This window comes from Pogona vitticeps, chromosome 6 (assembly GCF_051106095.1).
Source record: "Pogona vitticeps strain Pit_001003342236 chromosome 6, PviZW2.1, whole genome shotgun sequence".
In the NCBI taxonomy this organism is placed as follows: Eukaryota; Metazoa; Chordata; class Lepidosauria; order Squamata; family Agamidae; genus Pogona; species Pogona vitticeps.
The window spans coordinates 26,396,678-26,420,370 of record NC_135788.1 but is presented as its reverse complement, the minus strand read 5'-3'; the positions used below and the strand labels follow the sequence as shown (position 1 = coordinate 26,420,370).

At 38.1% G+C, this 23,693-nt stretch overlaps 1 protein-coding gene across 3 annotated transcripts in view; it reads left to right on the top strand.

The window, feature by feature from the left end:
- The window catches only part of SLC25A13 (solute carrier family 25 member 13), a 139,403-nt gene that overhangs the window by 94,144 nt on the left and 21,566 nt on the right, over positions 1-23,693 (top strand). For all 3 annotated transcript variants that reach the window (XM_073003209.2, XM_073003208.2, XM_078378710.1), the window contains 7 exons: positions 575-713; positions 1,520-1,613; positions 1,734-1,818; positions 4,434-4,518; positions 5,545-5,703; positions 9,499-9,551; positions 10,496-10,576. In XM_073003209.2, the coding sequence (XP_072859310.2) occupies positions 575-713; positions 1,520-1,613; positions 1,734-1,818; positions 4,434-4,518; positions 5,545-5,703; positions 9,499-9,551; positions 10,496-10,576 (696 nt within the window). The remainder of the gene's footprint in view (positions 1-574; positions 714-1,519; positions 1,614-1,733; positions 1,819-4,433; positions 4,519-5,544; positions 5,704-9,498; positions 9,552-10,495; positions 10,577-23,693) is intronic.

The following is a 23,693-nucleotide window of genomic DNA, read 5'->3' as shown; positions in this document are numbered from 1 at the left end:
TGGCAAATGCAAAAGTTCGGGTGACTTAAGAGAGGATTTGTTGCTTTCCGTAGGTGATATGGGAGTCCTCTAGATTTAAATATTAATGTGCCCTGCCCCCCCTTTGTTTTCCTGTAGCATGATTTGATTTTGCCCGTTTCTACCCTGCCCAATTCAAATGTTAATACACTCGGCATTTTTAAACCTTTGAGATTTGCTCATTAGAAGAAATAAAGCAACTTATAAAACATTTTTGACTGCAGCAGTATTGAAACTTGAACTCTGTAAATTACCACTAGCCATGTTGTTATAATCCTGCATATGTATTTGTTTAGGTTTCCTTAGAACAGGGGGAGCAACTTGCATGCTGGTCATGATTAGCTTCAGTAACTTAAGAATCTATTATAGGTTTTTTCTTCCCATTTTGCATTTTTAAAATCCCTTGCTACTTCTGTTGCCATTTCTTAAACTAACAACATTCCAAAAGTCTTTCTCTTCCCCACCCCCAAATGTTAAAATTGTATGATTAAAAATGAAGCATATCTAATACGTTTGTTTTCCTTTTCTGCTTTCCTTATTGCTGTCTTTATTCCAGGCTGCTGGAGGTACCACTTCGCACCAAGTCAGCTTTTCCTATTTTAATGGATTTAATACCCTTCTTAATAACATGGAACTCATTAGAAAAATCTACAGTACCCTGGCAGGACATCGGAAAGATGTGGAAGTTACTAAAGGTTAGTTGAAATATGGCTATGAAGCTTTTATAGAAATGTTTCCCCCCAGCCCTCATTTTTTTCAGGATAATATAACAGCACTATTATTAAAAGGAACTGCCCAAATGAACTGTAGTGCATGTGCTTTACTTGTTACATTTATCTGTTACAGTCAGTGATTTAGGAGGGTACCTCTTCATAAAAATTTATGTATATATGCCTATGTATTTCAGAGAAAGACTAAGGTCCGAAAGGCAGGGCAGAGCAAGTAATCAGTGTAAAGACTTCCTCGGATTTGTGCCAAATTGGCAGCCTATTAAAGTGACCTTCAAGGGTAGTTGCGAAATTCCATAAACTTGTACTGGCATTGCAGTAAGCTGATCTACAAGCTTGGAACAAGATGTTATCAACTCTATCTAACCGCTTTTATAGCGAGCTCCTTCTGTAGTGCCAATCCTCCATTAATGTAACCTACTGGGACACACATGCAAGAAAACTTCCACTTCTCTGTCTCCTTTTTTTCCTCTCCCCCTACTCTGACCCACAAGACTGATTGATACCGTATGTCAAATATCCTAAATCCTGCTGTTAGCACTAAGCTATAAGACTAGACTGGCTCTCCTATTTGCATGATGGATAGAGTATTTAAAACATACATTTACACTTTGGCAGGCACACGATTTGTGGTATTTTCCCTTCTCTTGCAACATATTGATTCAATACTAAACGTTGGTGATTCTGGGACATTTGTGGGTAACTTTCAGTGTTGTTTGATTAGTTTCCCCTTCTGTATTTTCCTCTCTGCCCTGCCCTACCTTTTGTTGCAGAGGAGTTTGTTCTGGCAGCTCAGAAATTTGGCCAGGTTACACCCATGGAAGTTGACATCTTGTTCCAGTTAGCAGATTTATACGAGCCACGGGGGTAAGTTGAAAAAATTACCCTTCTCTCCCCCCTCCCCCTTTTGCTATGGGGTGAAAAAAGGAAAGGAAACAAACACTATGGCGTTGAGCATGCTTTTTTGTGATCACCTTGTCTCCTCAGGCGCATGACAATGGCTGACATTGAAAGAATTGCACCTCTGGAGGAGGGCATTTTGCCTTACAACCTGGCTGAAGCTCAGAGACAGGTGAGGGGGAAGGGGAAGGGGAGAGTGAGCATGCATTTCTTGCCATGTGTCAGTCCTTCCAAGCAGCAAGCCCTCTGGGGTGCTTGGCAACCTCACCATTGAGTTTGGTCTACTTCTTTGATAAGTAAATGTTAGAATTTTTTTAAAAAAATAATGTAGTTAAATCTGCACTCAACTAAAAACCTGAAACGTTCTGTATGTGTGTATGTCCGTGTGTATTTTTTTTTTCCTTTTCAAGAATGGAAGCCCTAAGGATTTGATAATAATGTTTAAAAAGAAAAGTCAGGATCTCATTTTAATCTTTTGGAGGCAGAGTGTTAGTTCACTTACAAAACGTAGTGGTGTAACCTTCCCTGATCTTTTCTTGGAATACTTTCCATGAAGGAAGTAGTATTTCCCCGGTCATGTTAATGATGCCAGTTTTGGCTTCTATTCTACTAAGTCAGTCTTTGCTCAGAGATATGTGGTCTTTTGCAGTTCAACCCTCTATATGCCTACTTAGAAGCAAAATTACACTGAGTCCAATGAGGTATATTCTTAGGTAACTGTGCTTAATACATACATACATACATAGACCTTTATTGGCATTTGATTACATTAAAGAGAAATAAACAAGTTGCTAGGTAGAGAATATAAGGGACAGGTTAGAACTAAAATTGGGAGGGATGGGGGTTGCGGTTGCTCATAAGAATGGTTAACAGAAATGTACATTTTGCCTTCGCGAACCAGACACAGTAGCCCACATCCTACTTCGTTGCCCATCTCACTCCGCCCTTAGATCTTCCCTACTAAACCCCTTTCTCCAAACCCTCCCTCCCTCCCTCTCTGATCCCCTCCCAATCCTCCTTAGTGATTCCCTTTCAACCACTACCAATCTCGTTGCGGAATTTCTGTGCTTAATATTGCAGCCTTTGTTGTCCTCCTGTTGCTTCCCAGCTCGGCATTGTCTCTTGCAGTAGTTTCAAATCTCTGAGATCATGGAGAAAACAAAGTGCTGCTATTTGTTTTTCTTAAATTTAAGCATAATTTTAAAATGTTTGTGTGTGGTAGAGTAGGTCAGGGGATCTTGGAAAGTGATGTGGCGCAAAACACAGTTTTAAAGACTGAGCCAACTTTCAAAAATGTTTTATTGGTCTCTTTCATATATTGAAAAAAGCTAGCACAGACCTGGGTGTAGCTCTGTTTTTCTAAAACTATCACTTAAGTCAAACCAAGTTCTCTATGTTGAGAGCTGGAGGGTTTCCCCCCTCTTTCTGTGCTCTAGGTCTGTGCAGAGACGCCAGTTTGACCACAATGAGTTGATGCAGGCTACATTTTTGGGTCTAATAGGCCTCAAGCCAGGCTCTCCTCACTTGGCTGCCTCCTGTCCTGCCCCCTCCTCCCACCCAGCATCACCCCACAGCAGCTTGTTTTTAGCCTTGCCTTAGAAATGAAGATAGTAGGGTGGTAGAGTCATATGAATTCACCCCTAAAACCTGTATCAAAGATTACTGAAACAGATACTCAGCATTATGACCCCCACATGAGAGATTGTTGGTAGCTTCTCTGCTCAACATTACGTATGTTATCACCACGGCTGGAGAAAGTTACTTTGTTCACCTCAGTTTAATTCTGAATTTAATATTTTCTTTCTGGTAGATTAGGATTAAACAAGTCACGGTTGTACAATAAACTGAGCAGTATATTTTATTGCTTTATTTATGTAGGAAACCCAGACTGTTTTCTTCTGTATCTTCTCATGTGTATGTGGATTAAAATGGCCCCTGGTGGGAAGGACTTTTTCCTTGCTCTGTTTCTCCCTGTGGTGATCAAGATGAGCATAGCAAAAGTAGTGAAGGGAAATAATGTATTCTGTTTCCTCTCTTTTCTCATATAATTAACGTACGTTTTACTCTTATTTTCTAGAAAAATTTTTGGGAGCAAGAGCAGTTTTTCTTAATTTTATATCGTGACTGGTTTTTAAAAATAACCAGCAGGGATAGATCTCACTTTGTTGTGTGGAGAGCTAGTTGTATTCTGCGGATCTGTCACTCGCTTTGTATACTGAATAAATAAATGTTATAGTTTCAATTGCAAGCTAGGCATAGCCTGAAGGCATGTGTTGTGGATATGTCTAGGTACGAGACCACTTTGGCACCTATGGGTGTCACATTATATTCCTAGGAATGAACATGGAATATAAATGTAATAATTATAATAAAATAAGTGCACTAATATAATACAGAAATATCTGGGGCATGTAACTGTTTTAGTCTATTGCAGCAAAACCCATAAAGGTTTTGTTGCAAAAACTTGAAGTTTTTGTACACTGTAGCAAACAGCTGTAACAGCGTCCGATGAAGCAACTTGCAGTCCACCAAAGGTTAAATCAGATAAACCCTCCAAGTTTCTAAGGTGCCGTAAGTTCCATTGTTATAGTAGATGCTATATTTTCTAAACTACCTTTTCCATGTGTGCATATATATCTGATGCTTAATTTACTCTGATATGTATATATATATCTGATGCCACTTACTTTACGCTGATCTGTGTAGTCACAGAAATGTTACTCTGTCTTCTCATCAACTTTTTTCTTCTGTGATGTCCAACCTTTCTGCTAAATGCAACTTGTGCAGCAAGCTCCAGGTGATGTGTCTCGTCCCATACTTGTCCAGATAGCAGAATCTGCATACCGGTTTGCCCTTGGTTCAGTTGCTGGAGGTTAGTGAATCAGTGAATGAATGAACAAATGAATAAATGAAACACTACACATTGTCTATCTTTTCTTGCATAATAGTGCATAACTATAGTTTATGGCCAGAATATAAAAGAATGATTTGGCCTCTCCTGCTGTTTAGTCTTAACAATTTAGGGATTCTATTAAGCATACTGTAGGAATTACAAATGGAGCTTACAACAAAATGTCAAATGTCCCCATTTAGGAGTCCAGTGAGCCATGCCTTTTAAAAAAAAGGCTTCCATTTTTCATCCCACCAACTGTCACTATCTCACCAGGAAGGCTGGCCTAGGCAACTAGGTTCTCTGAGTTGGAGCAGAAAGTAGAGCCCACATATCCCAAGTCAAGATGCACATAAGGCAGCCTTGAATGTGCTGGTAGCTGAGGCAAACCCCCCTCACCAACCCTCCTCTCCTTCCTTATTTTCCCCTCCTTGCCAGTAGAAAGTAATTGACACATTTACAAGGGATGCTGCCCTTTCGTGACACTCTAAATCACCTTAGATAGGTGGCTCTAAACACAGCCGCTCATTTCTCTCTGAGCATTTTGGGATTATTTCATATATACCCTGCCCGCCAAAAGCACTTTGCATGTGTACAGATTTTAGGGTTTCCCTCAACCCTGATGTTGTTTCCCTCTTGAGAGTGGATGAAGGTGAGCACACAAAAAATGAGATCTCTATGTGTATATGATATTAATCTCAGGTTCTTGGTCTCCATCTAGTTTGTTCTTTGCTGGTTTATTTTAACTTGGCTCACCTACATATATTTCTAAAAAAAAAACACCTTTAGAATTATGTTATCATCAACTGTTCTAGAACCATAACAACTGTTATTGTGTCAAAGTACTTTCAGCTTTTCACAACCCTATGAATGAATGATCTCTAACATTTCATATGGTTAACAAATGCCAGGCACATTATAGGCTTAAAGTAAATAAGATGCAAGGGGAACTTGCTACACAAAGAGATATTTTATCATATGTTTGTTTGTTTGCAAAATAACTTACAGCTGTTGGTGCCACTGCCGTATATCCCATTGACCTTGTGAAAACTCGGATGCAGAACCAGCGCTCCACTGGGTCATTTATTGGGGAGCTAATGTATAAGAACAGCTTTGATTGCTTTAAGAAAGTGCTACGATATGAAGGATTCTTTGGGCTTTACAGAGGTCAGTATCTAAATATGTCTTACTTGAGGGTAAATGGAAAGTAAAAAATTACTGCCAGAAACAGATTTCTGTATTCTGTTTGTTGGCCCAAAACGGGAACCTCTGACATTCACTTGTTTTGGGGGATAGAGCATGAATCTCTGTTTTATTATACTGATTTTTCCTAGTGTTGAGTAGGTCTCCTTTTTGAAGCTTTAATCCATTAATCTTTCCCCATTCATTGGTTCTGTCTTATCCCATGTGCACAGCATGGGTTCTCTTTTGCCCTGTCCACTAGCCACAACATTCTTGTGGCATTTACAGAAATTACTCCTATATTAAACCTGAAAACATATATCTCGTCTGATTTTGGAAGCTGGGCTGGGTCAAGCCAAGTTGATAGTTGGACAGGAGGAATACAATGGGTTGGAAAACAATCTACCTGAAAGCCTTGAACAGCTGTTGATTAGAGTTGACAGGAGCGGGCTATATGGACCAATAATCTGACCCAGTATAAGGCAGCTTCCTGTGATCTTGTGCACAACTACGTTACCATGGATTCCAACTGCCCATACAGTGCTGTGTGTGTTTGCAGCCGCAGCATTTGAGGTTTTCCTGCCTCTGGAAGCATCCCTACTCCCATTCCTCACTTTCAGTAATTTGGGGAAAGGAAAAGGTGAAACCAGAGGAAAGCTGACGTTTGGTCCATTTTTAAATCACCAGACAAATCTAGGGCCAAACTGTTAGAACTCACCTGTCCCTAATTATAACATGTTTGTAGAGCAATGAGCTTCTCTAGGCACATCTTCTATCTTGCAGCAGTTAAACACAAGGCAAGTTGCTGTCTCTTTGTTTTTAATACAGCTTGGAGTTGTTGCTAGCTTGTTTTGGCAAAATGTTGACAGATGATCTCTATTTAGCAACGCTTTCTAGTAAACAAAGTTTTAAGGAGAAAATGTGAGCGATTGGATATATGCAGCATATTGCATTCTTTGCTAATTGACACCTCTGTTTCCTAAGGGTTTTTTTTTTTAAAGCAACAAATAGTTGCTTTCAGAATCCTGGTTCTCACCCAATTACATTGGCTGGCCATTGCTGCTATAACAACATGATGTCAACTGTCTTTGACCGCAGGCCTACCTCTTCTGAGGATGTGGGCGACAGTCCACAAAAGCATATGCTATGTACGCTTGGCAGTTTTTAAAGTGCCGCAAGACTCTGGGCACAGTCCCAGCAAGCCAAGACAGCAGGGAGCCATCAGGACAGTGGAATTTGTGCTGAATCCAGACCCCCTCCGAGCTTAGGTGTTTTGGAAATTACTTAGGGATATCCGCACTTTGGTCTAACGTAGTGACTGTGTTCTTTGGTTGGAGGATGTTTTGATATGGCAAAACTGGGATCTCTCTTCCTTGGACATTTTCCCATCATGTTCCCCCTTTTCTTTCTTTTCCTTTCTTCCTTTCCTTTCTTTCTTTCTTGCTTGCTTTCCCTCCCCTGCTGACATATCTTAACTGCTGGCAAGTCTTTGTGAGAAGCCAGAACATTTATCTGACATAAGTAGACTTCTGGCAGGAGAACAGGCTTCTGTCCCCTACAGCTGGTGCACCTATGATTTAGGATTGCTTGGTTGTTGGTTATCTGCAAAAGACCAACACAGCTGTGCCTCTGGAAAGTTCTTCAGCATTTTACTAAGCCAATAACTAGTGTTAGTCTTTCTTTCTTTGACCGAAATCCAGTTGTTTGTCCTATCTAGAGTAGACCCATTGAATTAATGAGAATTTTGTATGTGAACACTTCAGAAAGTTCCAAAGATTCACTCTAATCTAGTTGGAGCTAACAATTGAATTCAAGCATTTATACTTAGTCATTGGGCCAGCAGTGGTCCTCTAGATATTGAATGTCTGAAACTGCAATCAACCCTGACCACTAAGACCAGTGAGTGAGGGGTTATAGGAATTGCAGTTGAAAAACATCTGGAGTGCCACAGTTACCCAGCCCTAATTTAACAGTTTGATGCTCACATTCTCCCCTCAGTTGAAATACCAAGGAAATAAGCAGGAGTAATTATTGCCTAACAGGGACGTGGTGGCACTGCGGGTTAAACTGCAGAAGCCTCTATGCTGCAAGGTCAGAAGATAGCAGCGTAAGATCGAATCCACATGACGGAGCGAGCTCCCATCTCTTGACCCAGCTCCTGGCAACCTAGCGGTTCGAAAGCATATAAATGTGAGTAGATAAATAGGTACCACCACGGTGGGAAGGTAACGGCGTTCCATGTCTAGTTGTGCTGGCCAGGTGACCACGGAAACTGTCTATGGACAAACACTGGCTCTAGGGTTTGGAGACGGGGATGAGCAACTCTAGGACTTGACATTTGGTCCAGTCCTAGAATTGGACTGGACCAAATGTCAAGGGGGCCCTTTACCTTTACCTGATTATTGTCTCTTATCATGACTGGACAGTATTATATATATTCTTTGCCCAAAACAAAGACATTAAGGCAGATTCAAACCTTATTTAAATCAATGGAATTTAAGTGGTCTGGATTTTAATGGAGATAAGAAATTAACTTGACCTCAGGCACTGAGCAGGTAAAGCAATTTTCTCCCACAGATTTCTGGCATCGCTCTAGTATCAGCAATTCAAAAAGCAGACTTAAAGATTACTGAGAGATCAGGCAAGCAGTAGTTGCACAAAATTGGTTTGCTTGAAAATCTCAAGAAATCACAAACACTGATGAAAAGGAGCAAAGTGGTAAAATAACTATAATGTTGCTCATTGTCTCATTTGGAATACCTTAAGATGAATGCATTCTCAAAATATGTTGGAAAAAAGCCCTGTAAACTATTTTTACTCAAACATGAAAATTAGTGTAACTGTATTTTTTTGTTTTGTTGACTTTTTCAGAAATAGTTGTTAAGCAAGTGGTAAATTATCCTACAACAAATTCTTGCTTGTGAAATTAATCTCTCTCTCTCTTTTGTAACATTGCTCTTTTTCCTTGACACAGAATCTTTCCTGTTGTACTTTGCTTATGTCTTACAATATTTTATTTCAGAACAATTGATAACAGAAATCTCAATTTAAATATGAAACATAGCTTCCAGCCTGTATATCATGTCTTCTTCCTTCCTGTTTATTTTGTGTATCACTGTGCTAATTCTACAGGTTCCTGAATTTAATTATACAGAAGTTTAGACGTTTGCCAACATGAACTTCCTGACCATTTGATCCTACAAACACAAGAATTTAGCAGGATAGTAGCCATGTTAGTTCAAGGCAGAAACGCACCCATCCCAGAGTCTTGCAGTTTATCAAAAACTAACAAGTTTTATTTGGCATAAGCTTTTGGGAGCATCAAGTAACTTAGGAACATATAGAAATTGAGTGTCTGGATAACTCTTTCTCCAGCTGCTCTCAACCCTTTTTTAGTCATGGCCATAACCACAATATGAAAGAAATACAGGTCAAAGTCATATAATGAGTCATATAATGAACCTTATCAGGTAATGTGTTTCCAGTCTGTAGTCACCTTTAAATGTCCCAGGGCCCCCTGGGGGGGACATTTGGCCCCTGTTGAAAATACTTGGTTTAGATTCTATGAGTGAGTGACCTCCAGCATGTCCTATCATGTATATCCCTGCTTAGCTCTATTTAAAACCACAGTGAAACTGAAGGCCATGGTTTTAAATATTACAGCTGAAAATTACCCTAAAATTGCTTTCTGCTCCTGAAATATTAAAGCTCGCACCTTGAGTTCACCCATGTGAAATGAATGCCATGTTTTACATATTTGTGTTCATTGTGTATTTACAGGTCTTTTGCCACAGTTATTGGGAGTAGCCCCAGAAAAGGCCATAAAACTTACTGTAAGTTGAATGCAAAAATTGGTAGTACACTATATTGTCGTTGTTGTTTAGTATCTTCTAATTTCTGGTGACAGAAATTAGGCTCCAGTCTTGTATACTTTTCCCTGGAAATAAGAGTCATGAGCTCAGTGCAGCTTACCTTTGAATTGGATTATCATGCATTTGTGGTTGTGTAAAAACATGACTGATCTTGGCCACACTGGCGGAATATAATACTCTATATGCACACATCTTCCCTTTATAATACGCCCATCCAAAATTATCAGGAACTAACTTTATGCTGTTGGCATATAGTACAGTGTGGTTAGATTCTTTGTGTTTTGGATGAAAGCCTGACTAAAGATTCTTATCAGGTAGCCTCATGTGAAGTGTTCAGTTCAATAGTTTCATGCTGTTCATTACAAAAAAGGCATAAGCCTTCTCCCCTCTTATTATCTAATAAAGTAATAGAAGTTGCTTGATCAAAATCTTACAGAAACGAGTTCTCTTCATATGTTTTCATAGTCATTTCGTTCTTCTGTAATACTTAAAGCTGAAGAAACAGCTAATAAATCTATCTATAACAAAAGCTTCAAATGCTGACATTTTATGGACATTAATTTTGAAAGTAAACTTGGATGAAATCATGAAGATTTAATTCCAAGACCAGGCTGCTGTCCGGTGGGTTTTTTAATTTTATTTTTTACTTTTTTAGGAATATTCACAAATATGAAATCTATGCTGTTTTAAATCCTGCTATTTTTATACACCCATTGATACATAAATTCTTTTGTAATGTTGTACATCTAACTTTAAGCTGAATAAATATGTTTGCCTATATATGCATAAATATCAGATATAAAATATTAATCGTAGACATAGAATTTGTGTACAGAGAACTGTACTTTTTCAAAAACAATAGTGTGTTTGCTTTTCTTCATTTAACATAGTGTTTATTTTTAAAGGTAAACGATTTTGTGAGAGACAAATTTATGCTCAAAGATGGCTCTGTTCCTTTCGCAGCAGAAATTCTTGCTGGCGGCTGCGTAAGTGTTTCCTCTAATTTTCTTTATCCAAGGTGTATTACTGCATTTATTATTAATGTAACCACAAAAATTAGAGTTGTGGTTGAAAAGCAGAACTAGCGAATCTCTTGGTTTCTTTATCCTGGCTCTTTAATGGTGGTAGAAGGAAGGGTGAGCGTTCCTGGTGCTTTTAAAACCAGTGTTTTACTAATGATTTTGTGTGTCGTAGTGTGGCATTTTAAAGGCTTCCTGGCTAAAGCTTATAGACTTAGCTGCATATGTTGTAAGTTACCTACAGTTGATTTAATGTATACTGCCCTTATGGCATTTACTTCACCTCGTCACCTTCTTTTTCCCTTTTTTCCTCCTGCCCACACCACATTTTGCCTGTGAATTTTCTCATTTATGTTGCAGTACTGATTTTGTAAAAGGCAAGAACTGCTCATACAAGTCTGCTGGCATAGTGTTGTTAGTCTTGATCATATTAATCAGGCACATCATGTGTTCCATGATGTTGGCTGTATTGAAACACACACACAGACACACATTACACAGATCCTGTTTTGCTTTCATGGATTAGTGTCTTAATTAACAACCTGTGTTTCATTCTCTAAGTGACAATATTTCGGCTGTTTAGCTCTGCAGTAGCAATTCATGTAACAGGCACTTATATTGGGGGAGGGGAGTATTGATTTTGTTCAAGCAATTATAAATCCTTTTTACATGAAATGAACTCTTGTTCAAAAGATGAGTGCCATTTTAAAGACAGAGAGTGCTGTTCATTTAAACTAGCTTTGATCAGCAGGGCAGGGTAGAGCTGGTTGAGTTCCAAGCTGACTGGTAAATTTCTGCTGTCGTAAGAAGGATGAGGTCACTCTTTTCAAGCAATTTATATCTCGGCTGAAAGGAACATGGAAGTGCAAACCAATCGCAGCGGACAGTACTGTAATAACCAGAGAAGAAGAGTTTTGTGCAGTTGGACTTAGAAAAAAAAGCATGCGGCAGTGTGTAAGCTATCAGACTATATTTGCTCGGTGTTCATTTCTGCAATTTTCCCAAGATGAGGGTGATGCCAGCCTGCTCCATTTGATCACTGACCTGTCACACATGGCCAGGTAGGCTCACCTGTTTGAAACTGAAAGGAGTATTCAGGGAGTTTTTGAAAGTCAAGGAAGATAGCCTTCTCTCTTTAAAAAAAAAAAAGAATTCACAAATGTAAAAGACAGAGTAGCAAAAATTAAAATGAAATAAAACACTTGCTGGTGCAGCAAACATATCGGTGAGTGATATAATATCAAATAAAAGAACTATTGCTATGAATTTATCTGTAGGTGCCCCCATTTATTCCCCATTCACTTTTTGCCTTTTCTATTTATTTCAAAATAATAAATCCTTTTCAAAACAATTCTTTTTTTTTAAAAAAAAAGTAGTACTCCCGCCTGTTTTTTTTTTCAATCTTGTGAGCCAATTATGTCCTGAAAGAGGACAATCTCTCAGACATATTTTGAAAAAGTGCTGCATATGCTGGATCTCTCAGTTGGCATCCCTAGTCTAAAATTAATTATGTGATCTGCATAATATCTTGGCTCTAGATGTTTAGTGGCAAACAGCCCAGATCTTTCTTTGAGTTGGAGTATTTAACTAAAGGGCATAGAGCAGTGCCAGGTAGATAGGATGAGACTTGTGTTGCTTTCCCCTGGGTGGTCTTGTTTGGTTTCTTTCAGTACCTCTTTTGCTGGCAGCAGAGAATGGAGTTGGCAAGGCCCGCCATATTGTGAGACAGCCACTTTTCTCTGTCTTCTGTACATAAGCTTGATACCTGCTGGATACAATACTTGTTAAGGCTTGGCTTAGGCCAGTAAATGCCTGATTTTGAATATTTCAAGACATTCTGCTGTTTCAAGAAAGTTTGTATTTTTGTTTTACATAAAGCAATTCCTTTTTATACACAATGCTCCCTGAAGTTTCACTAGGGAGAGGATATTCTTAATTCTTCTTTTCAGAGGTACTGTTACACTGAAAATGCCTGATCCAGGTGCTTTTTACCACTATTTTGGGGGGAAACATTGCATTATTTGTGGGGATATAATTAGGAGAACTGGGGTGAATACTGTGTTTCAGCAGAAAAATAGTGGAAGGAGAAAGTGTTAAGAAATCTCCTTTATAGTTTACAGTGTGTGTGTGTGTGTGTGTTTTTTTTTTAAACGTGCCATGTGCTGCCCGAATCTCAGACATATATGGCAATATAACCAGTACTTTGGTTTGGTCTTAGCTTATGCCATGACCTATTCTGTGCTGGCCCCCAAAGTACAAAATGTATTTCTTAGAGATCTATTTGACATTGGTGATTTTTCAGCCAACGGTAAAGGCCTTTTTCTTTTGACAAACCTTTAACAAAGGGTAATTGTAGAGTTCTGGTTTTGTAGCTGACTTTTTCCATACTGTTTTGATATTTATCATTGCTTCAGTTGGAATTGTTGCTTTTAAAAATACAATTATTAGTTTTTCTTGGTCCAGTCAAATTGTTCTATAATGTTCATCTTCTCCAAAGCCCTCTTGAAATTACTTCACACATCCTTTTTTGGGGAACCACTGTCCTAAGGTGATTTGTAAGAAACTTGCATAACTGTGAAGATGCTTGTTGAAATGTTGTATATAAAGGAAGAATGAACCTATACTACAGTCTTGTAAAAGAGGACATCAGTTTTTAGTTATTATATATGTTTGTATATCGATCTCCTAAGAAGGACAGCTCTTGTTTTTGTCTGCTCGTACGTAAGCTTCATTATAATTCAGTGGGACTTACTGCTCAGCAATGATTGAGGTATTAATCAGGATTTTGTTGGCTCTTGTCAAGTACATATTTTATGTTTTTCTGGATGGATTCCACTTAGGAGGTTATTGGTTGGTTGGTTGGTTGGTTTTTTAAGTAGAACCAGTGGCAATTATGTCTAGAAAAGGAACAAATGGCTGATCAGGTATATTATCCTGGAAATCAGAACACTTGGATGGGTATAGTGATAGATGAACAGTTGTGCTGTCTGCATCATATTTGGCAGTTATTGGCTACTGAGTCTTTGGGGAGGTCACCTTGCAGGATGATTACTGAGAATTAGTATACCGTACATGGTTGACCTCTGTACTTGTATTCACAAAGTTGCCTGTTTTACTGAGGGGGGAGGAACTCATGCATTTGGTTTCATAAACTATTTTCTTCACTAGGGAAAAATAAATGGTTTTTGTTTCATGACCCCATGTTAGTTAATTCAGCTGACAGCCTGTTCCATCTTCTCATTAAAAAGAAAATAAAAAGAACAACAAAAAGTAGAATCTTGAAAGGCTATGTTACATAGGACTGATGTGTAAATTGCTTTGCTGAATCCAGGTCCTAAAATGTTTCTCCGCTATAAGGTCATTACAACGAAATCTCTGTTGTGCATTGTTAAGGCTTATTTAGTTTGCTTGATGTCGTGCTCTTTGCACTCTTAGTGCTCTGATAGCTTCATCTGAAGTTTATACTCATCCTTTGGAGCTTCTGACAGAATTGCAGTGCATTTCACTCTACTTGCAAGGCAATTTAGCTTGCTGATATAGACAGTGTGGGCACAGGATATGATCTGTGTTACTCCTGTGCTATTTTAATTTATTTATGTTATTTTGTAAGCCGCCTAGAGTGGTAGAATATACCAGATGGGCGGGATATAAATCAAATAAATAAATAAATAAATATAATAAATAAATAAATACTTTCCCTGGCCAGAATCCTGTTGCTTATGTGATCATGTACGGGAAATGATACAAGTAAATGTGAGCTATTTTGTGAGCTTTCTGTCTCATGCCCACACAATCAGCAGCCTGGAAATTATGACAATCACATGTGCAAATACCCTTACGAATGTGGAAAACCTCTATATGATTTTGACCTCTGTCTTTTACATGATGGCATTTATAGTTCTTGTGTTGTAATAATTTTTTTGCAATTGTGCTTTCCAACCACTGCAGATAGATAGAGACGTCAGAATGTTATTAGTAGCATGGCCTTCTGGAAACAGCAGTTTTGCTTTACTAATAATTCCAAGGAAGTAATAGGCAAATGGAGCCAGTTTAAATTGTCCTAATTTCAATGAACTTGGGTGAAAATGTCGTGGAATAATGCCATTGTGGAATAATCTTTTCTGTACAGCGGTCACTGCAAAACATTCATAAGTTCTTATGCTGGTCTAAATTAGTCTTCCAGGTATTATGATAATTTTCTGTTTGTTTGTTGTACAATGGAGACAATGACAGTCCAGAGATCCTAAATCAAATTGCAAGTCCCATTGAATCTGTGGCTGAGACAATAAATCAATACATATGTAAATTCCATTAATTTAATGGGTCTGTTTCTAGTTGGGACTAGGAATTGGAATCAAGCAAAGTTGAGTTATGATGGGGGAGAGATCAGGGGAACTAGCCAAAACAGATATGCAGTTGAGCCTCTGAGGTGGACCAAAAGCAGGAGGATTGTACTGTAAAGAAGTATAAAGTAGCCTTAGGATCCCTGTGAGTTTTAATAGAAATCCAAGAACGTTTGATGCAGTGATAATGATCTTTATATTCCATGATGAGGCCCTTGAGGGCCTTCTGCTGTTTGCTTGAAATTAACTGAAGTTCAGTGGATCTGGGTGGAGTGAGAGAGGAAAAACTGTTGCTTCCTTGGCCTGTGGCCCCAAGCAGAATATAGCCTTTATTTTAGTGTATGTGTTTTCCTGATTAAACACTTTTAGTCTGTACCTACAAAAAATGGAAATATTAGGAACCGCATACATACTTCACTGATATTTAACAGATGGTTAGGTTTTTTTGTTAAAACTTGTATTTGTTATATAATGCTAGTCAATGTTTTTATAATCTTGATTGACTGTGACTGGTTGTTGTTCTACTACTACTACTACTACTACTACTACTACTACTACTACTACTACTACTACTACTACTACTACTAATAATAATAATAATAATAATAATAATAATAATAATAATAATAATAATAATAATAATAATAATAATAATAATAATAATAATAATAATAATAATAATAATAAGCCATCAAGCCAACCCTTTTCAGGGTCTTCTAAGTAAACTACTCAGAAGTAATTTACCATTCCCTTCTTCTAGGGGCACCTGGGACTGTGCAGCTTGTCCAAGGCTATACAGGCTGGCTCTTCTGGGGCATGTAGTGGGGAGTTGAATTTCCAACCTCTGGCTTTGCAGCCGGATAGCTGAGTTTTACAGCTAGCTAATACAAACTTAGCTGAACATATAGTTTCACACAATGCTGCATTCACACTAGTGTTACATAGAATTGTGAGGCTCATTCACTCAAATTGTGCAGGATTAGGTGTGGTGAATTCGCCCCCTTCTAATCCTTTTGTGGTGTCTCAGTGTTGTGTCCCACTTTTGATCTTGCTCCAGAATGTCTGGCTTTTCTTTCTTGAGAAAAAATGAACACTGCACAATCTCCAAAGGTTCAGAAACCTTTTTATGATTTTGGCATGGGTTATGATGTATCATTGAAGAGAATGTATCATAGCTCAGCACATATTTCCTATAACCTTTGCAGTAGGCCCAATTTTACCATCTCATGTTGAAGACAAGTCTTTTAATTACCAGTAAAATACTTGGCAGGTTGTAATTTTTTGAAAAATGCCAGAATGCTGCTTAAATGAAAGTGTATTACATCACCATAGTACTAAAATGCCAATTAAAAAAAAAATACTTTTACAATTATGGTGCACTGCATTTTTTGTTTTGTTTTCATGTTAATATTGTTTGATTCAGTTAGTAGGATGTCCTTCAGATCAGTTTGCAACTCTGAAGAACTGAAACGTGTGGCTCTTGTGCATTTTACTCTCAGGAATCTGTTAAAGCGCTTACATTACCGTTGTCTGAAGAAAAACTGGAAAATTGTGCAGTAAGCAAAAACCTTGATCTGATCAGTTATTTTATTTGGCAGACGTCTGTGTTACGGATGAAAGAAAGCTCTGCTTTTTAGGCTGAGGGGAAGAATTGGAGGGAGGTGCTGAGTACAGAGAGTTATGTCAGTGTGTGAAAAAAAAAAACCACCAGATTCTCTAACTTCATTAGGGGAGCCAAGTTATAGTCTGTAATTGTACTTGGAATTTAATATTGGCTAGGAGAACTGGATCCCTGTCGAAGATGTAATTTGTACACCCTCAAAAGCTAATAGTTCTATTTCCTAAATCGGAATCGGCACAATATTGTTATCTCCAGCAATCGGTTACAAAGAGAGGCGAATGGTGCCTTTTGCCATCCATTACAGGGCTGGCTTGGTGTGAACTGGTCTTGTCTTTAGACGAAATAAAAGTGTTTTGTTTCGCCAACAGTCTTAAGCAGAAGTGTTGTTTTGCAACACAGAATATATCAGAATATTTCCTCCTTGTCTATTCATTAATATAGTCTCTTTCTAAATTTAGGTTTACTTCACAACTTTGTTAGATGTTGGGAAATGGTTAGTCAGCTAATCAGTAGCTAGTCTGCATACTAAGTACATATATAGATTGTTGTGTGCTTGACCTAATTTTGCAGTTCTGTGCCTTTCTTTTTATCTCTTTTTTATGAAGCCTATGGATTTCCTGCCAGTCCCAATGATAACTTTATTTGAAAAGCATCTTAATTTTTGTTTCCACCCTGCTTTCAGAAACTGGAATTATAAATATATTGAATGTCGAGACACAGGATTCATATGGGATGTTCAGAATACTGGTCTAGTTAGGTCTCGTTTTTTTTCTGCTGTTTTTTTCTCCTGTTACCCATTTTTTCTGCTTTTTTTTACTCCTCTTACTAAAACATATGGGGGTTTGAAAGTACGATTTTTTCTGCACAGGACATTCACAGCCCTTCAACTTCAGACTGTGCTTACTAAATTTCCAGATAGAAGGCAATATGAAAAGAGCAGTGCAAGCAGAAGTAGTTAAAAGTGAACACAGCATGCCACTCATAATTTGGGAAGGAAGAAATTGCTTAGTGTGTTGTTAACTTGGATAAGGGGACCTGATAATATTGACAAGATTACTTTTTTACATTTTTACCCTAATGCATCTATAACATTTCAGGCGGACAGATTAGCTATGCGGTCTTGAAAATCAGTAGGGATTTACTGGGAGTTCAGAGGGGTCAGTTCTCAAGCTGATCTGTATTAGGATTTATGGTTCTGCATTGCATTTTATCTCATCTTGTTTTAATGTTTGCTGTGAATGATTAAAAAATTTTTTTTTGGTTTCCTCAGTGAACTGATTTGAACTAAAAAGTGGGGAAATTTAGTTAAGAAATAAACTTTTTAAAATGTCATAATAAAGGTTGCTGTACCATACAGTACTAATAAATTACCAAAAAAATTTAAAAGCAAAAGGATGGTGTCATAGATTTAATTCAGCTACCAGACCTTAAGACATGGAAGGTCTGTAAATCATTAAATGTTACTACTTTCTACTACTTGCAGTCAAAATAGACACATACTAGAGGCAGAGCGAAATGTTAACATATTTGACAAACCTGTGACTTAATTGCTTTTATAACATCAATCAAATAGGCTCCACTTTGATTTCTTGGCTCAGCTTCTGAAGAACTCCTAGAGCTAATAAAGTGAAAAATATCAAGTCTTGTGTTTTTATAGCACAGAACTGGTCAGAGCCTGTAAATAAACTATATTTTCCCTACTTAGACATGCCATTAAAAAATTAGGACAAGGAAATCTTAAACTTTTCAGTCTTATTTTGCTCAGAAACCTACATTTGCACAATGTTAGTAGACATATTAATATTCTTCAATATTTGTTTCTGTGTATTGCCTAGTTGTAGTTCACTTTGTTTGTTTAACATTTTAAAAAACAGTATTCTTCAGTATTACAGAAGCTTTCACAGTTTCATTTCAGATAAAAGAAATGAAATGTATGCATTGACTGCTACTCGTATTAATGCAGATTCTGTGTCACAGAAAAGCAGAGAGGTGGAATGGATGCCATTACTCTCAGATATGTCTGGCACTAATACCATGGAGGGTGAAATACAGAAATCTATGAGATTGTAATAGAAAACAAAGCTACAAAAGGGAGGTGTTTAGTTTATGAACTTGCTAGTTTCTGAAAAAGAATGTTCTGGTAGGTGCAGCCACATAATCTGTTCTCTCTCGTCCTGAGTAAGCAAGAAGACCTGACAGAATACAGGTCTAAAAAGAATTTCTTTCATTGTCTGTGTTTTACTTCGTTTTCTGCTGTAGCATTAGTATGGAAAATTGTGCAGTGGCAGTCCTTATAAGATTGTTTACAGTTCTGTGGTGTGTCTCTCACAAAAAATATTGTAGAGATGTAATCGATGCAGAAAGGGGCAAAGCTATCAAACTAATAACGGAGGAGGAATGTGGTGTGTTTTTCCCCTCAAAAAAATAAATCCAAAGCTAGTCAAGCAATCCTAAATCTGTTTTTTAAAAAGCCCCATTGATTTCAGAATCCCCAAGAAATTGGTGGTGGTGGTGGTGGTGGTGGTGGTGGTGGTGGTGGTGGTGGGGTGTGTGTGTGTGTGTGTGTGTGTGTGTGTGTGTGTGTGTGTGTGTGTGTGTGTGTGTGTGTGTGTGTGTGTGTGTGTGTGTGTGTGTTAAAATTATGAGTAATGTGGAGAATGTGAATAGGGCTCCCCCCACTTCATAATGGGGCTCTCTAGTGAAACTGAAGATACAGTATTAGAACTGGATCAGAAAAAGAAAGGTATTCCTTCATACAGTATGTGGTTATAGATTTGCTTTCACAAGGCAGAGGTGATGGTCACTGACTTAGAGAGTTGTTGAATTAATGGAGAGAAGATTTCATGAAAACTGTCAACCACAATAGCTAGAAGGTTCTTCCATTTTCACAGGTAGCTCTTGTGAGCACTTCTTGCTGTAGAAAGGCCACATATTCTCCTTGTGGAATCCTCAATATGACTGACTAGCCATTCGCAGGAAGAGTATGCTGAATTGGATAGGGCCATGAGCCTAATAACAACATGCTTCTTCTTAAATTATGTTACTCCTTGCTGTCTCATTTTCAGATAATATACAGGAGAACAGGTGGCCTAGGTTCTTTTTGTTCTTACATTGACCTTTGAGTTTTCAAGATGCTGTTTCATCTGTCCTTTACAAAGCACAACTATGTGCACACAATCAAATGCCACAGTGTTTGCAACCCTTTTGTTAATAATGTCCGTAATGTTAATGGAATTGTCACTGTCAGTACTTCCTCTATTTAATTTCCTTTTGATCCCACTCTTTACAGTACCACCCAACTATTTGTAGTACCTTCAATTCCAGCTAACACTTCAGTGAATTATGATACCTTTTATAGTTATTTTGTTATCACATGACTCTTTATTGTGTTTTATGCACCCAGCAGTTGATTGTGTTTAAATACACTTTATTCGGCAAACTTGGAATCTCACTGTTTCTAGCAGCTTACTTTTCAAAGGTTTTTAGAAGACTCTGGGGAGTCTGAGGTACAGTAGACAAGAAGGGAAGAGCAAACTTCATTCTGTTATGATAAAATGATTTCATTAAATGTAATAGTACATAATGATCTGAATCTACTGCCTCTGGCCAATTATTTGAGCTTTGGAATCAAGTGAATAAGTTATAGTGGACAGTTTTACTGTACAATATAGTTAAGGTGATCAGCAGCATTGAGCTAATAATTTATTGTTATTCTTGTTGTTCCCATGAGTAAATGGTCTTTCTTAGACAAAGCAGAAATATAAGATTCTTTCCCTCCTTCTGTTTCCTATCTAGGGAATACAGAAAAAGTACAAAAAGTAATGATAGACACGTGTATACAAGGTTATACTGCCATCGAGAGGTATCTGGTGATATGGTGCATGTGGGTGTGTGGGTGGGTTTTTTGTTTTGTTTTGTTTTTTGTTTTTTTGTCAGAGTTGTCACTGAAAAAGTGCAGAACAATTTCCCATTAAAAATATATTAACCTACAACACAGAACGGATAAGTCAGGTTATGGCTGTCTTGTTGTGTGGTCCTTCAGTCGTGAAACCAGTTGGTTTTTAGCTTCACCTCACATGAAAGCAGTAGAGTGTCAGTTTTGTTTTTCTGTTCTTAAAAATGTAGGCTGATATTTTTGTATTGTTTTAATCTAAGTGTTTTTGGTATTGTTTTGTTGCTTTGAATCTTTGCATATATAATGTTGTTTATGGGAGTTTTTAAATATCACAGACTTTTGAAGTAGTTTTAAACTCTGTTAGACCACAGGATCTAAACTGCCAGTTTAGTTATGTTTTTGTATATTTATCACATTTTGCCACAAAGTATGAGAGCATCAATTAGCATATTTCATCCAGACTAATGTTTTAGAAACGTTTGACTCTCCTGAATACAAGATAAGATTGCCACAATTGCTACATCATTTTTAGTATTAATGTGTAGCTCTGTACCACCTAGGACATTTAAATTACAAAGCAGAGAGTCTGCTTCTCCTTTCTGGGTTTCTGTGCCTTGTACCCGCTTCTGTGGAGTTTGTAGACTCAAGAAAGTCCAACTTCTTCACTGTAAAGCAAGGTTGCATTTTATACACTGCCTGGTTGCAGCCGGACGTCCAATGCAAGCAAAGGCATGAAATTCCATCCAGACCAGCGAACACATCTCACAGAGAAAGAATAGCAGAAACTGGTTTCCTTTCTAGCCATGGAAGCAGGGGGATGGGGAAAGAGGACTCCTCTCTCCATGACCATCATGGAAATGCAGCAGGCTGGCAGGAGATCAGTTGCTTCATAAAGCAATGAAATGCTTTATGGCCAATTGCAAACATTTTATGACCAATAGAGAACAGTGAATCAATTGCTTCATTCTATCTGCTTCAAGAAATGTGTGCGTGTGCACGCACGGATATATTAACCAACCTGGTTTGTGCCTTGATTCCTTTCTCCACTGCAACTTTATATATTCAGGCTACTGTTCTCCTAGCTGGCTAATGCAGAGTGTTTGCAGGCTAGTAATATTAGTGGGCATATTTACCAATTTGGCATATTTACCAATTTGGTTTAAAGTTCATTCTTTAAATTTCAGTGCTTTCAAAGTGCGGATCTTTATGGTAGGTTTAATAGTACATTATTAGGTTGATTTAAGGTGACATTATAAACTTAAATAAAAATTTAAGATTGCTAGTAGTCTTCTTTTCAAAGTTTTGTAACTACAAGAAGAATATTTAAGGGCAAAGTCCTTGCTTTAATTATTTCAGTCTATGGATGATACCCACAGTTGCAGCTCATTAAAATAAATAGAAGGAAATAGCTCATTGGATCTCAGTTGTGGAGAATGCTGGACAAAGGCAGCCTGAGAGTGGACTTGGAGTTTAAATTTTTTTGGCTCAAGATCAGAAGTGAATGACTTGGCCTCTAATAACCCCAAGTAGTACCATTGATTTCAAAGGATTTTAAAGATTGAAATGGTCATCTTTGCCTTGTTAACATAATCCATGTGCGTCAGATTTCCTCCTGTATCCCGAGGAAAAGCTTATGAGGCCCCATGTGTAATGATAAAATATGCTGTATCTGTTCACAGGAAGAGATACAGCGTATTTAAAACATTTGTTCCACATTAGCATGCTGTTGACAAACAGTATAGCCTTGGGAGTTTAAGCAAAAGCAGTCAAAAACTCTAAAGGGCCTTTCTGTGGTATACAGAAATGCAGACCATTTTTGGACTTTTATTACCAAGAATCCCTCAGCATGAGAGTTGTAGGGTGTTTTTTTTTTAAGTCTTCTGAGCTCTGCAAAAGTTTGACTAAAGGTTGAGATTCAAGCTTTTAGTCAAACTAAAGGCCCTCTGTAAGCAGAAGTCTTCTGTTAACAGAATAGAAAGGAGAACATACAATGTCCTCCCTTCAGCCTCCTCTCCCCAGAATTTGCTGTGGAGGGTTTGGAGATTGCGTGGAACAGATTTAGGTGATGGCGAAAGCGAGGAGTGGAGGAAAAGGAGAGGTAAAAAAAAAAATCTTCCATAGACCCCTCTATTTAGCATCTCTCTGTTGTCTTGCTTTTATTCTCAGTGACCTATAGCCATGAGTGGGCAGGGTGAACAATCCATCACATCCTTTTTTCCCCTTATTTATTTTTCAAGACATTATGTAAAATTGTTTTTGTGCTTTATCCAGCCGCATTTTGATGTGGCATCAGAACTGCTGTTGCACAGGGATGAATTTGCCAAAACAAAACATTAAGACTGAGGTCAGGAGCCATGTAGCCCAAATTTTGATTGGATTTTTTTTTCTGTTGTGGAAATGAAGTTATAAAAGTTAACCAAGGCTAATTAACAAGGTGCCAGTCATGCGACAGCACACAACCAAGCATAGGACCAGCACCTCATTAATGGCTTCTGTTAGCTGCCAAGACTTCTTTGTCTTCTGTCAAAACAATAGGATTCTGAAGGACTGCAGGAAGTCAGGACCCTCATCCTTTCTTCTCCCGTCCCTGCCCTTCAGTATGAGCAAAACAGTTACTTCGCAGCACTTGGTGTCCAGTCCTAGTGCATGGGGGACCAGCCCTAATTCTAAGGTCAGAATTCTTTGGTTATGGTGATGGAGAGGAAGGTAAAAACTGATAGAGCACATGCTTTGCATGCATAAGATCTCAGCTTCAGTCCCTGGTCAGGAATGTGGCCTACCTTAAAGCCCTGGAGAACTTCTGCCAGTCAATCAGCCTGGGCTGAATGGAACAAGGTTTTGAATCAGCTGCAGCATTCTGTTTGGCTAAATGATTGAAGCTTTCCTTAGGAGTACCAGTTTATATTCCACCCTCCTAAGCCTTTCCTAGTAACCATACCTAACATTAGTTTTGTTAGTGTAGTGATGTTGTTTTTAGAATGTTGGCAGTAGTTTATGATTAGCTACTTTCAAGGAAGTTGTCAAATTGTTACTTAAGATTTTGTTCCTTAAGTACTTTAAACTGTTGCTAAGTTTCTTACATCGGGTTTTTGAGTGCTGTGGGGAAAACTGATGAAATATTCCTTGTGCTTAGAAAAATGGCATTCAGATCGGGTAAGCAGTTGCTAAGCAGAATGTTGTTTGAGGATATACAAACTTTCAGTTCAGCAACAATTTAAAGAGGAA